This window comes from Pteropus medius, unplaced genomic scaffold, assembly GCF_902729225.1.
Source record: "Pteropus medius unplaced genomic scaffold, Ma_sr-lr_union100, whole genome shotgun sequence".
Taxonomy (NCBI): Eukaryota; Metazoa; Chordata; class Mammalia; order Chiroptera; family Pteropodidae; genus Pteropus; species Pteropus medius.
In genome coordinates this window covers 13,613,176-13,628,181 of record NW_024349803.1, presented here as the reverse complement: position 1 = coordinate 13,628,181, position 15,006 = coordinate 13,613,176, and the positions used below count along the sequence as shown (strand labels likewise).

The 15,006-nt window shown below is 49.5% G+C and overlaps 1 protein-coding gene across 3 annotated transcripts in view; it reads right to left on the bottom strand.

Annotated features, from left to right (window-relative positions):
- SLC6A6 (solute carrier family 6 member 6) overlaps nucleotides 1-15,006 on the bottom strand; it is an 82,479-nt gene that overhangs the window by 34,187 nt on the left and 33,286 nt on the right. For all 3 annotated transcript variants that reach the window (XM_039837359.1, XM_039837358.1, XM_039837360.1), the window contains 3 exons: nucleotides 7,783-8,025; nucleotides 5,854-5,988; nucleotides 4,473-4,707 (listed from right to left, as the gene is read on the bottom strand). In XM_039837359.1, the coding sequence (XP_039693293.1) occupies nucleotides 4,473-4,707; nucleotides 5,854-5,988; nucleotides 7,783-8,011 (599 nt within the window). In that variant the 5' untranslated portion in view covers nucleotides 8,012-8,025. The remainder of the gene's footprint in view (nucleotides 1-4,472; nucleotides 4,708-5,853; nucleotides 5,989-7,782; nucleotides 8,026-15,006) is intronic.

Below are 15,006 nucleotides of genomic sequence, written 5' to 3'. Positions count from 1 at the left end.
TAGGGTCACATACACATGGTACGATGTTACCTGTGACCATGGACTTGCCCTGGACTTACAGTTGGTGGGGACACAGACTCTGGAGGTGGCGTCCAGTGTCTGAGGTCAGGGCTGGGAACTTTGCTATGTCTAGCTGCTTATGTAATCTCGGGCAAGTCACTTAACCTCTCTGTTCCTCAGTGTCCTACCTAATAAGCCATGCACAGTGGCCCTGTCTTAGCTTTTTAACACTCGAGCCAGGCTCTAATGTGTTGGGATCATGCTATCTCTGAGGTTTGGAAAGATGAGGTGGCTGTCTCGAGGTCATGCAGCTGGGACATGGAGGAGCCAGGGTCAGTCTCCCCACTCTGAGGGATAGGAGCATCACTCGCTGCTCTCTACTGTAATCTCCTCTCGTGAAATGAGCGGGACAGGGGTGATCAACGAGGTCTTTTCCCGTCCAGGGCCAAGTGAAAGTCTCAGCTCCCACGGTGCCTCGTTATCTTGATTCCAGGGAGCTCTTGAGCACCCATCAGCATCATTTGCCGAAGGAAAAGACAGCTCAGGGACCCACGTATCTGGTGCAAGTAAGAGAAGTGAAGGGAAACCATGGCTGGGTTTGGGATTTCCTTCAAGGGGCCTGGACTCCAGCCTTTGAGAGATCCTTACCGCTCTGTAGCTGTGATACCTCAATAATGCCACAGGGAGCCTTTCTCAGTGGAAACTCTGGAGCTAATGGCTGCGAAGCTGGTGGCTATTTCCATGTAAAATCATATAAGCTAAGTTTCACTGCGAGGGAACCCAGACCCACTGACGGCTGAGCCCTCTGAGGCCCTGTGTACAGTTAGTGCTTAATACATGTCCCAGCCTCTCTCTCACCAGTGTGTTGTTCCATGAGCAGCATCCAGAAAACAGATCTAATCATGTCACTCCCCTTCTTGTGTACTTCTATGGTTCCCCTTCAGGAGAACAAAGCTCAAACTTAGCCTAATATTTGAGGCCTTGATCCTTCTCCCTGGCCCCGTATGTCCTATGCTCTGGCCAAACCAATGACTTGTTGTTCCCAAATACTCATGCTTTCAGGATGCATGGGATGTTCCTTCTGCCCAGAATGTCTTTTCTCTCTTCCTTTCAGCCTAGTGAGCTCTTACTCATCCCTCAAAGCCCAGCTCATATGGCTCCTCCATCTGTAGACGGGGAAACAAGGCCAGAGAGAGCCAGTGACTTGCTGCTCCATGCTACACAGTCAAGTGGATGCAGACATGAAATTAATAAGAATCAGCTCTCAGTGAGCACTTACTGTACTAAAACACTTAAAATCCTCTCTGGCTGCGTAAGATCACAGCATGGGAAAAGCCAGGAGAGGATTCTAAGCTGAGAAATGACATGTTTGGATTCACAATTGGTTGCAGAGATGCAAGGGTAAGACAGGGAGAGCAGTGAGAGGCCAGTGCTGGGGTCTGGGAGAGTTATGATGGAGGTCCCAAGGAGCAGGGGAGAGGGGGGGGGGGTTGCAGTGGTGGGGAGTAATCAATCAGGCTCTGGATATACTTTAAAGGGACAGCCAAGAGGACCTGTAAATTGGACCTGTGATTCCCTACATATGATTCCTAGATATTTTCCCTATTTAAAGGGGCTCTGCAAAGATGAAATGAAAGACTGGAGGCAAGACCCTGGCACAATGCTCGTGTGAGTCAGTCATCCTTATTATTTCTCTTCCTTTTCCCTCTTTCATGCCCAAGAGAAGGGAAGGCTCTTGAAGGCAGGCGGTTGGGCCCTTCTCACCCACAGCCTGGCCCGGGGCTGCACTGACCTGAAGCCCCTGGCCCAGCTCATTGGCCTCAGTCTCTCTGCTCACATAGGTGGCAGGCCTGGTCCTCTTGCCTAAGCCCACTTTCCAGGCTCCTCCTCTGTGGACCCCAGTCCTCCACAGGGTTCTAGAAAGAAGGCAAGTTATTTGTGGATGTTCAGGTGGTCTCACAAAGCTCTGCTAAAACCCAGGAGGAGGCAGTGCGAAGGCTGGAATGGGAAGCGAGCGTCAGGCAGAGGGCCAGCACTCTTCAGATGGAGCAAGTCCATCTGGATCATGTAAGGCTTGGGAAGGTGCCTGCCGGGCCCGGAAATTTGCAAAGATAAACACTATCTGAATGTCAGTCTGGGCCAGGAAAGGGAGCTGGGGCGCTCAGAATGGAGATTCTGGCAGGCAGGAGACCTAGAATCCCCTAATATAGGGCTCAGTCTGGAGGACAGGCAGGGGAGAAGCATGGGTGAGGACTAGACACCCTGAGGACCTCATCCCTCACCTGAGCTTCCCCCTCAAGAGCCCTCAGACCTATGATGGCAGGGAGACAAACAAAGAGGCCAGCTCCTTCGCAATAGGGGGGACCATATGGGCATATGAGAGGGGGCCATTCTTAGTCCTTTTGAAGGCCTTATCACTTAAAGTTCCAAATGCCCCTGGGGAGCAGATTTATCCACTATGAGGACACTAAATAAATAACAATGGTCCATATTTATCACGCAGGTTCTCAGGGTTGGCCATGCACAATTACCTTAACTTAGGGTAGCTTTACAACCCTGGGAGGGCAATGCTATGATCTCTCCAGGTACAGGTGAGGACATTGAGGCCCAGAGAGGTGAAGGCACCTGCCTGGGTTAGAAGTGGCAGAGCAAGGGTTCAAACCCAGGCAGTCAATCCAAACCCAAGGCAACAAGGCCCCAGCAGGTACGTCTGAGTGGCTGGTTGAGTGCCAGTGTCCTGGATTGGGCAGGTTCTGGGTGACTAGGCTGTGCCAGGAACAGCAGAGAGCGAACAGGGCTATGGTCTCAGGACCCATTCAAACAAGAAGAATGAAGTGTCCGGATGTCTTTGTCTGTAAACTCAGCTCTTCAGAGGGTGGGGAGCTGAGGGAGTGGCGAATGTGCTTGTAATGCCTTCTTTGTCTGCAAGTGGAAAATATATACACATAAAGAGGCCCAGGCCCAGTCTAAGTAGCCCCAGGGACCTGGGAGCATATACTGAAAGATCCACGTGTCATGACAGGGACATGCACCACCAGAGTGAGGGCTGACTAACCTTGCCTATGATTTCCCAGCTCCAGCCCCAGAGCATGGCTGGGACCAACAAGCAGGCAATTCTCTCTTCTGTGGGCTTGTTCCTGGGCCAGGTTCTAAGAGGCGGGGAGGAGACATCTTGGAAACAGCAAAGCCACACACAAAAGAGAGGGAGTATCATCTCATGATGATTAGCGGCTATCGGCTTCCTTAACAGCATTCCCTGGCCCTGGTTCTCAAGATCCATGCAAGGCCCTATCTCAGTTATTTCCAGATCAAGGGGGCCACACCCAAGTGCTGAGCCCCACATTTAATAGCTCATGAAGAACAAGGAAAACAATGCATTAATATATTTTTGATTGACCTCCAAGCATCATATTAGAAGGATGTCCCCATATATCAGCTAAGAGGTACCCAAACTTCAAGCCCCTCCACATTTCTTGTTTGTTCTATGTGTAGACTCCTGTAGTTATTGACTATATTGTGGCAAACTGTAAAAATGCCCATAATTCTCCACTCCTCTCATAAAGAGACAGAACCTCTTTTCCCACCTCCTCAGTCTGGGTTAGTCTTGTGGCTTTCTTTGGCCAATGGGATATTAACAAAAATGATGCAAATAGAGGCTTGAAAGTGCTCCTGCAGTGGGACTTTCCCCTTTGTTGTTTTGAAATGTCAAGCTATCTGTAAATAAGCCTAGGCTAGCTTGCTGGGTGATGAGACCATATGGAGCCTGGCACCTCATCCAGTAGCCAGCCAATCGTTAGAAGAGCTGCCTTGATGCCCTACAGCTGACCTTTTTATGAGGGAGCTCAGCGAAGACCAGAAGAACTGCCCAGCCAAGCTCAGCCCAAACTGCCAATTAGCAGAACCTTGAGCTAAAGAAATGGTTATTGCTTAAAGCCACTGAGTTTGGGGATGGTTGTTACATAGCAAAAGCTAACTGACACATTTTCACTCTATCTACTCACCTTTTCAGTTGAGTAACTACTTCAGCTTCATATATGCATTTTTCTCTGTGCAATAACAGGTTTGACGTGCTAACTATATTTGTTCTACAATACATTAAGAAACTATATCATTTTCAGACAATATAAGTACATATACTTGCCTTTGGGAAATAATTCTCATAGAGATCCCATGGGTATAGGAGTGATTCATTCCCCTCTGACAGTTAAAGAAACTGAGGCTCAGAACGGGGCAGAGACTTGCCGAAGGTTAAATAGCCAATAAAATGGCAGTACTGGGATTCGATTCCAGGCCTGTCTGAGACCAAAGGCATAGATGGCATAGATTTAACTCCAAATCTGCTCCTACCTTCCCCCCACCCTTACCCTACCCCAGGACAGTGACTCCGACATCCCTGTTGGAGATGAGGAAGTGGGTTGTCCTCTCTGCCCCCGCCCACACCCTCCCTACTTCGTTAGTGAGGCCAGCCTTACTCCCAGAACTCGATGACAGGGGAGGTAAAGTTGCTGGTGTTGAGGGTTAACCACAGGCTCTTATTCTTGCGCATAGTGTCCTCCAAGCAATAGGGTGTGTTCCAAGTGTGGTTGCAGTGCGCCCAGGGCAGCTCCGACTGGAAAGACTGGAACAGGTAGTATGTGGCCCAGGCCAAGATGATGATGTAGTATATATTCAGGAGGGACACGATCACGATGGAGGCATAGCCAATGCCTGCGGGTGTGGGCAAGCGAGATAAGCATCAGGAGGGAGGCCAGACCCACCATGTCCACACACTCAAATGGAAAAAAATGGCATCCCATGGCCTGAGGCCAGAGGAGGCCCTTTAACAGTGACCAACAAATATTTGTAGGATGAATGGATGACTGGATGGATGGATGGATGGATGGATGGATGGATGGATGGATGGATGGATGGATAGGTGAAAGAATGGATTGTTAGATAGATGGGATGGTTGGATGGATAAAAATATGCATGGAGAGGGACAGATCAATGAATGGATGAGTAGATGGATAAATGGTGAGATGAATGGTTAGATGGACCGATAGATAGCTGAATGGGTAGGACTGATGTTGGATTGATGAATGGACATTTGATTTGTTGGATGGATGAATGGCTGGTGATTGGTTGGAAGATTAATGGATGGATGAATGAGTTGATGGGTAGATAGATGGATGATGGATGGACGGATAGATGAATGGATAGATAGCCTAAATAATAAAGAAAGATTGGATGGATGGATAGATAAATGTGGATGACTGAATAAATAGACACACATCCTCCCTTCCTTGCCAATTATAATCATAACAGTATTATCTTATGAACACATACTAGGTACTAGACATAGAACTAAACGTTATAATAATAATAAAGAAAGCTACTATTAATTTTGGGCTTCCTATGTATACAAAGCACTTTGACATGACTACGTCATTTTGTCTTCATAGTAACTCTGTGAAGTAAGCATATTGTTTCCATTTTATAGATGAGGAAATACAGGTGCAAAGAGATTAAATGACTTTCCCAAAGTCACAAGAGTTAGCAAGAAGAGGAATGGGGATTCAAGTCCAGAAAGAAAGTCTCTTAAATTTGAGTGCTTATCTTCTGCACTATACTGTGAAGCAGATGCTAGCTTCTCTATCCTTCAACTACCCAGAGAGGTGGGAACAGCTAGTATGTATTGAACAAGTTACTATGAGCAGCAGCATCACATGTATCATTTGCTGGCTGCTATGTTTTGTCAGGCAGAGAGAGTGCCAAGTAACTTGCATGAGGTGTCAATGTAACTGGCAGGTGCTCAGTAAAAATTTGCTGAACCAATGAACACCAGGCCCCGGGTGATCTTTGTCCCATACTTACCAGAAAACAAGGGGCAGATCTTTTCCCAGCAGGTGATGCCCCCTTCAGAGGTGTACTGGCCTATGATTACCTCTAGGAAAAACACAGGCAGGCCACCTCCAAATAGGAAAATAAAATATGGTATGAGAAATGCACCTGTGAAGAGAGCAGAGTGGGGTGAGGGTCAGGCTGTGGCTGTCACAGGAGTGGAGGCTGCAGGTGCTGCTTATTCCCAAGCCCTCCCAGCCAATGGAATCAAAGAAAATGAGTGAGGGACAAGATGGGTAAAGGCCAAATTCTTGGACCTGGTTGAAAATTTTCTAGGCCCTAACCATGTGTCCAGCTGGCATCGCCTTTGCAGTGTGCCTGCTCACCTTCAAATCTACCAGAGGCTTTCGGCCTCTGAGCCTTTGGTTAAGCTGTGCCGACAGCCTGCCTGTCTGCCCCACACTGTCCACCTGAACAAAGACTGCTTAGCACTTAAGACTCACCTCGTTGAAGCCTTCACCTACCTGTCCCCAGGCCTGCTTGGGGCAGGAAGCTGAGAAGAACTAGCTAGGAAGGGTGCAGTGATGAGATGCAAAAGAGGGGCATCTCTAGCTGGGGGTGGGTGCCAGGGGAGGAGTGAGAAACAAAGTATCTGGCCAAGGGTTCCCACCTGGTTCCTAATGGCTTTAGTGGGCCCATAAACCCCTTGAAACTGTGGACAGCTTGGGTCTATGTGTACGTGCTTTGCTCTGCGGAATGTCTAGGACAGTCATCGGCATCTTGAAGGTGCCTGAGACCTCAAAAGGTTAAGAAAACAGGCTCTAAGGCAGAATTTCCTGAAAGGTGTTTCTCCTAACGTTGGTGATATGCAGTATGCCCTTTTCTGCTGACAGATAAGCCCTCAGTTATGGGCAGTTCTCCCTACCCAGTTCTCCTCCAGCCCCTCTTACAGCACAGCAAGGAAGTCCCTAGCACGTGCTGCCCGACCCGAACGCCTCCCATAGCAGAGGATTCTAGCTCAGAGCCTTCAGCACGTTAAAAAAAACCCAAACCCCAAAACCCGAACCAACCAACAAATGAACCAACCAGACAAATAGAAACCTTACATTTAAAAAATATCTTCAATGGGTGAAAGTGGTCAAAAGTACAAACTTCCAGTTATTAGATAAATAAATTCTGGGAGTGGAGTATACAGCATGGTGACTACAGTTCATGATACTATTATGTTTGAAAGTTGCTAAGAAAGGAATTTTTTAAAGTTTTCATGACAAGAAAAAAAATGTGTTACCTGCGAGGTGATATATGTTAACTAAACTTAAATCGTGGTGATCTTTTAGCAAGATATACATACGTCAAATCATTATGCTGTACACCTGAAACTAATACGAGGTGATACATCAATTATATGAATAAAACTGAAAAAACTTCTTAAATAAAAAAGAAAAATAAAAAATCTCTTCACCGTATTTTTTTCCTGAATACCTTTTCATTGTGGCAAATGATACTGGTTTCCCATTTGTGGGGGAAAACAAAGCTTGTTTTTGAACTACACTTGCTTTAAGTTAGGCAAGCCGAAGCAAATGTTAGGAAAGACAAAGTAAGGTGGAGTCAAGAGGCATGAAGACACGAGGGAATTCATGAAGGGAGCCTGTGGGTGTCTGAGGTTTGGGAGGCATGGGCCTGGCCTCGTCGCCCCTCTTCAGAGATGGCAAACTGAAGGATAAAGAGAAGGTAAGGGATCTGGCTCAAGGTAACACAGTAAGAGAGAACACCACCTGATTCCCGGTTATGCTCCTCTCCTGCCTCTGAGGTGGGAGGGGGCGGGGAGGGGCTAGGGTGGCGACGCAGCAGGCTGACGGAGGGAGGTCAAGGTGAGGACTAGGGAAAGCAGGAGACGAGAGGCCACCCCACACTCTGGCCCTACCCTTCTCCAATGCCTCATTCTGCCCAGCCTAGACTCACCTCCACCATTTTTGTAGCAGAGGTACGGAAAACGCCAGACGTTGCCCAAGCCAACAAAACCGCCAGCCACGGAGAGCAAAAAGTCGATCTTGCTGGACCACTTCTCCCTCTGCGGGGGCTTCCCCTCAGCCTCATCCTCAGGCCTCGTGCCCGGGCTCTTTCCCGGAGATGGCTTCAGGATGTCCTTGTGGAAGTCTTTTAGACACTGCAGCTTCTCCTTGGTGGCCATCTCTTCCTCGTTTTCTACGGGGGACAAAACAGAACCCAATGCACGGTTAGTCAAGGACAGCCTCTGAGACTTCAACCCAACTTCTCCCTTCTCACCTACAGTCTGGCTCTGACTCACCCAGGCCTTTGGCAGAGGACTTGCCATCCTCTCATCTGTCCACTGATCTGACAACATCCTGAGTGATTCAGACCTCCATCTAGGTGATGAGGGACCTAATGATTCAGAAATTGACAGGTCCCACTCCTCAGGCAACTGCTGAACAGAAGCACTGGGGCCCCATGTTTGTCGTCCTCAAATGTCATGTCTCATCTGACACCTGGCAGGCAGGTAAACATGAAGCCAGCCCTGGCATCGTCTCCACAAAATATGACACACTCCAGGCAGTTCTAAGGCACCTTCCAAATAACACCTGCCTGAATTTTCTAGAAACGAACAGATACTATTTCCAAATTTCAGATTTGCATAGAAAATGATAGCTCCCATTCCACTTGTGCTTCAGCTCAGTGCCTGGTGCACAGGAAGTGCCTGTTCCTGTGTAAAGAATGGATAAACATGAAACAAATGAGGAATGGGGTTTCAGCTGAAATGGAAACAATATTTGATAATGGCGTTTCCATCAAAGTATAGAAAATGGATGTTTGTGAATTATACTTGCAATTCATTAACTAGTCATATCTCTATAGCACAAAAAATAACTTGCACTGGCAAGGATTATGTAAGAAAGCCAGTTAATCTGTTTGTCCACCCATCTCTATCCATTCTCTGGCTTGCTCTGACCCCTGTATTATCCAGGATCTCTTGTCCTCTGACTTCCTGTTGGGTTTGGCAATGGGAGGCCCCAAGGTGGTGAAATTCCTAAGCGCCCAGGAGCTGTTCATGGTTACTCTTAGCCCACCCCTCCTTGGACCCCACTCTGGAGGACATTTGTCACCAGCCAGGGTGTAGCCCCTTCTTTCTGTACCTCCTTGGGTCCCTAAGTCCTCATTCTCCCTAGTAGTTTGGCCTTGAGGGCAAGGGCATCATGAGTCCCAGCCAAGAAGGAGAATATGCCTTTCAAGGGTTTACCCTCACATAACGGAACACAGATGAGCTGGGGGACCAGAGCTAGCAGGCCTCCCCGCCCCTCTGTTTCTCCATCTGCAGGATAAAAGAGATGACAGCAAAGGTGACCAACTCATAAGCAAGCAGTCTGGGACACAACTTGTTTGTCTTCATGATCCAAATTTGTGGCCAACACTGAAATATCAGATTTCAGAGAAAGTCAAGATTTCTAGGTGCTCTTGAAAAACTGGAAGGTCGGTTATTTTTGGCTCACATTCCTTTCAGCGACCATCGGCTGGACCAGAAGCGGCCCTGTCAATGGGCCAGCTCACCACTGGACATCTCTAGTGGGCTTCTGAGTCTGTTTTGTCCAAGTTCTTGGCACTGCATGAAAATGTCTTACCCATGCCCTTGCCTCCTTGTTGATGCTCTCCTCCTCCGCTAGAATAGCACCTCCATGGGGACATGGACCTATCTCGTTCACCGCTGTGTGCCCAGAGCCTGGTGCACTGTAGGTCATCAGGCAAGAACTGTTGGGTAGATAGTTCCCAGAGTGGGATCTGCAAGCAGCTCGCGCTAAACTCCGGCTCGGCCACTTCCCAATCACGGGACTCGACGAGCCACTCTACCTCAGAGCCTTGCTTTCCATGCCACCGGGCCCAGAAAGCGGTATAAGGCAGAGCAAGGTGGGGGTTGCCTGAAGACCTGGGGTGTGGAGAGGGGACGTGTTGGTCTGGCCCCAGCAGCTGGGCCCACAGGGGCTGTGCTCTGAAGAGCAGAGGCACAAAAGCACAACAGAACCCCTGTTTCCCCCACGCCTCTTTCCTCTCCCCGGCTTGGGGTGGGGGACCCCAATTGTTTTCCTATCTGGTGGTGAGCAGACCAAGAAAAGGCTTCCTGGAGCCGGTGGGCGGCTCACTGAGCCCTTCCTCTGTCTCCTGGAGCACAGACTGGTGGCGGCATCCGCATGGCCTTTCTTTGCCCTGCTCCCTCGGGGCGACGTGGGGGTTCAGCCGGGCGTATGGCTACTGTAAAAATAGCCCGAGCAGCCAGCATTGTTCCAGCGTTAATTTGTGCAGCCCCCGATGGTTATCTGAGCAGCCCATTGTGGGCTGGCTGGATGGGAGCATAATTGGAGGATGTGGGACTCAATTCCCTCCTAGTGAAGATGTTTTTCAAGGAATGACCCCTGAGCCTCCTCACCCAGAAGGGTTGGTTCCGCCCTTTCGGGCTCTCCTTGGATCTCAGGGCTGGAAGGCACTTCACAAGGTCAGCCAGACGGAGGCGGGGTGGCCAGCTTCTGCTCACATAGGCAGCTGGGACTGGCCAAAGTTCCTCCCCACTAGGACCTGGGGTCTGCTTCACCATGACTACCCTGAGAGTCCTGGCTCTGCCCTCTGGGCCCTCAGACCCACTTGCCACACTGGTGCTCAGAGAACCCTCTAGAAACACAGGGGAAGTGTTCCCTGAGACCTCCTATGTTCCAAGCTCTGGTTTCCTACAAGATGAAGCCCCCTCTCCGCATGCAAGACTCCATCTTTCCGACCCCTGTGGCCAAGCCAGGATGGAGGCAGGGCCTGAATGGGGCAGAACCGGGGCCTGTCATGTGCCTGGTGTGGTGGAGGTCTCCCAGCTCCTCATTCCCAGGGTATATCCAGAGATGCATTCCTCCATCACCATCATCTGTCCCACACCTGCAGCTACTGCAATCAGAAGCCCACCTGCCCTTCAAGAACACATAGCCAACAATGCTGCCTCTGGCTCCTTCAGGCCAAGCCGTCCTCCATAGCCTAATCTAATGCTCACTCATGCCTGCATGAGGTCACATCCAGATGCAGGCACCCTGACTCTTTCTCAAGGGGCTCATTCCAAGGCCCTCTGGAGTATCTGACCAGCCCCGTCTGTAGAAGCCTATAGCAGCAAGACGGTGGATTATGCCTCCCATACATTCCTGGCATCCACTTACGTCTCTCCATCGCCATGGTAACAACCGTGCTCCGGGCCCCAACAGCCCTTGCACTAGCATCAGAGGCAGCCTCCTCACAGGCCTGCCTGCTGCTACTCTGCCCACACATACCCCCATCTATTTTCAACAAAGCAGCTAGAGGCAACTTATAAAATATACTCAGATCATAATGCTCTCCTACCCAGTCCTCTATCACTCCTAGAAGAAAACGCCAGCTTCTCTCCATGGCCTACTAGGGCCCCCAGCACAGGCCCCTTCTCCTTGGGACACTGGCCCCATAGAACTGCTTTAGTTTGTCCGTTCCTCAGGCTCAGGCTCAGGCTCAGGCTCAGGCTCCTAGCATGGCTGCTCCAGGCCCTCTGGTGGCAGCCTGGCCCCTGCAGGAAGCAAAGCATGAGCCCTGGCCTAGAAGCTGACAGCCACTTCTTGACTGGGTGACCTCAAGCAAGTTACTCAACCTCTCTGGTCCTCAGTTTCCTCATCCGTACAGTGGGGATAACTGTGCCCACCTCATAGGGATGTTGTGAGGGCTGAATGAAAGAGGTGCATGGAAAGTGCTTAGAACAGTATTTGGCATGTGGCAAGTACTCCTTAAATAGTAACTGCTAATATTACTGTTGTTATTACTGCTATAATTATTATCAAGTCCGACCTGACCTTGGGGTATACAAGGCCTTAGTCCTACTCAGGGTGAAATCAGCAAGGCCCAAAGAGGCCAAGTGACACTCCCAAGACTATGAAGCTGGTAGTAACGGCGACTATAACGTCCCCAAATTCTTGGCTCTGCTTCTGCTGTCCCTCTGCCAGCCCAGCCTGATCGCAAGACAACACTTGATGAGGCCCACTAATTCTCACCCGTCACCCGCAACAGCCTGCCTCGCGGTTTAGTCAGCGCTTAGGAACAAGCTCCCTCCACAGGTGCCCCAGCAGCCTGCTCCCTTGCTGGCCTCTCCTGAGAGCTGTTTTCCTTGGCTCCGGGCCCAGGGCTATTTTGTAGCAACAGTGATACATAATTCCCCATTTTAAGAGCTTCCTCTTGGTTATTACAGCTACAGGTGATTAGACTCGGCTCCGATACAGAGGCTCCAGGAGGAAGGCGCCCTCCTTGCCCAGCTGAAACACTCCTTGTCTCTGTTCCAGGGACCGAGACCAGAACCGCTGTGCCTAAAGGTTGATGTACAATGCAGATCACCTTGTCAGCTCTGGCACGTACACGGACAGACTCGACCTGGTGCCAGTGATGCCACAGATTGAGGAGATGTTCCTTTGCTTCCTCCCAACTGAAAATTACCAGTACTCGCTCTGTGCTGAGGTATCTGCAAACAGTTTTCTATTTGCTCTTCAAAGACCTTTCTTGTAGAGGGACTTTTGAGTTTTACAGACAAGGAAGTTGAGGCTCAAGCAGGGAAGGAGACTGCAGTCAGAATTTCCGCCTCGGTTTGCCCAAGGCCTAAGGCACTGGAGCAAAGCTCAGAGAGGAGGAGTCCTCTGTACTTTTTTGCAGATCGGGACACTGAGGATATGGGAAAAGGACTTCAGAGGTACAGTAGGAGGAGCAGTGCAGGGCTGGAGACCAGGCGTCCTGCCTGCCTCCTGGGCCATCCCACCTGTTTTGGCCCCAGGTGCCCACGGGATAGCCAGCTAAGCCTTGAATTGAGCTGCAGATGCTACTGCGGCTGCCTCCCCCAGCATCTGCCACTTCAGTCCAAGGCTTTAGGAAAACCAGGCCCTTGCCTTTATTTCCATGGCAAGCTGCCCAGCTGCTGAGAGATTCTTTGCCTCAGCCTCCCCTGCAGAACCTGAACATTCTCAAGCTTCCCACACAGCTCTCTGATAGAGAACAATGACTTAAATCTCTCATCGTAACTGACTTAACCACTCAAGAGTTTCTACCATGTTTTTAATAAGAGGTCAGATACTCCTTCTGTTTCCTCTTTAGAATACTCCCCCGACTCCAAAAGGGCCTACCACACAGCAGGCCTCTAAGACAGACCTGATAGTTATCGTTTCTCAGCAAACCACTGGAAATTAGGCACATGGTTCCCAGCGTCCCAGGACTGGGACAGCGTCCCTCGTCTGCCCTTTTCTGTCCCCCATCCACTCCAGAGCCAGTGTTCTGAGCCTACTTGACTATGCTGTGTGACCCAAAGCAAGTAAAAACCCTCTCTGTGCCTCAGTTTCCTCCCTGGTTAAAAAAAAAATGGGAGTAAACAATAAAATTCACCTCACAGGGATTAAATAGGATGATACCTATAAAATGTTCAGCACTGAGCCTGGTACATACTAAGTGATTAATAAATATTAGCTATTATTGAAGAAAATAGCTGACCACATTGGGATTTTATTATATTATGTGGCAGACATTATATGCTGAGTATTTAAAAAAAAAAGAAAAAAGAAAGAAGAAAGCTACATTTATTGGGCACTGACTGCACACACATTTATTCAGCACCGTGCTAAGGTTTTGCAAGCATTTTCTTAGCCCTTCCATTGAGTTGTTACCATCTCCATTTTGCCAATGAGGCACAGAGAGGTGAAGTCACTTGCCCAGGGTCACACAGCAAGTAAAAGGCCGCTGGAGCATTGAATGGCTCCCAGATCTGTTTTGGCCTCTAAATTCCATGTTCTCAACCACTTGGCTGTTTGGGATCACTTACTTTAGCAATGTCACGAAGTGAAATAAGGTCTGGCGCCTTTAAGACAACTTCGAGCCACTGGTCTGGGCTGACAAATTAGGGAAGTAGGCGAAGGCAAACAGGGAAGTGAGGGGCCATATGACAGACGGGGCAGGGCCTGGGGACCTGGGGAGCAGTCAGCACCCAGGGCCACAGGGATGAGCTGGGCGGACAGATGAAGGCACATGGATTAGGGCAGGATAGATGGCGCTGTGGTCCATCCAAAGGCTTCCTCTAGCAAACAGGAAGAGTCTCCCAGACTTCTCTATTTGAAGGGGCTCCTGTGAGCACTGTTGCCACATATTCCAGGCAAGGGACAGGCTCAGTGAGGAGGAGGTCTGGGGTCAATTAGTAATGTCTGCCATGGGCACAGTCCTTCCGTACCATCCATTCAGCCGAGGAAGCGGTTAACAATTAAGCAACATCCTCCCCTCCCCCCCGCCAAAAAAAGGTGAGTTGTGTTAAGAACACTATTTCACCCTCTACCTAGGATAGCTGTTATTGAAAAGAAAGTAGAAATTAATCAAAAAAAGGTCTTTTTCCTTTTTTCCTAAAAAGGTACACCTTTAAAAGATTTAATCATTTGATTGAGTCATGTGGCCTGTATCCTATCTTGTTTATCTATTCCTAACTCAGGCTAAGTCACACGTGACAAGCTCAAAGGCCTCAAAGCGCAAAAGCCTCCAGGGGTCTGGCAGGCAAAGGACAGGAGTACAGTAGTGAGACAACAGGGAAAAGTAGGGACTGCGGCCAAAGGGAGCCCAGGTTCCAGCCACCAGCAGCTCTCCTTAGCTCTAGCTACTGCGATTAGGGCCTGCTGGGGCCATGTCCTCCAATTTCTCAAGAGAGGCTGAAATCTGAGATGTATGGGGCATACACATTTTCCTATTTCTAAAACACTGTGTGTGCCAAACACAAACACAGTTTGCCCTCTTTTGTCGTATCATTGACCCAGTTCACCCAAGGTGGCCACAGAAAAGGGCAGGATGGGCTCGCCTGGACATGCTGACCAGCCCAGCCTCAAAGGCCCAACGGCTCACCCCAGTGAGGTCATCCAGGAAGCCTGGCATTGTTTGGCCCGGAACAAAGCCGAAACAATGAGCAACAGTATTCTGGTCCTAGTGAAAGTGAATTTTGTTAAGGGAATTGTTTTCAGCATGACATCCCGGGGGAACAGGGCTTATTATCTACCTGGGGCTCAGTGTTTGTGGGCAAGGTCCTCCCTTCTCCTGATCTAATTGCAACCCCCCCACCCAACAAAAGTTCAAGACTGCCTTCAGAGATTCGCCTCCACTCAGAGCACCTGCCTGGCT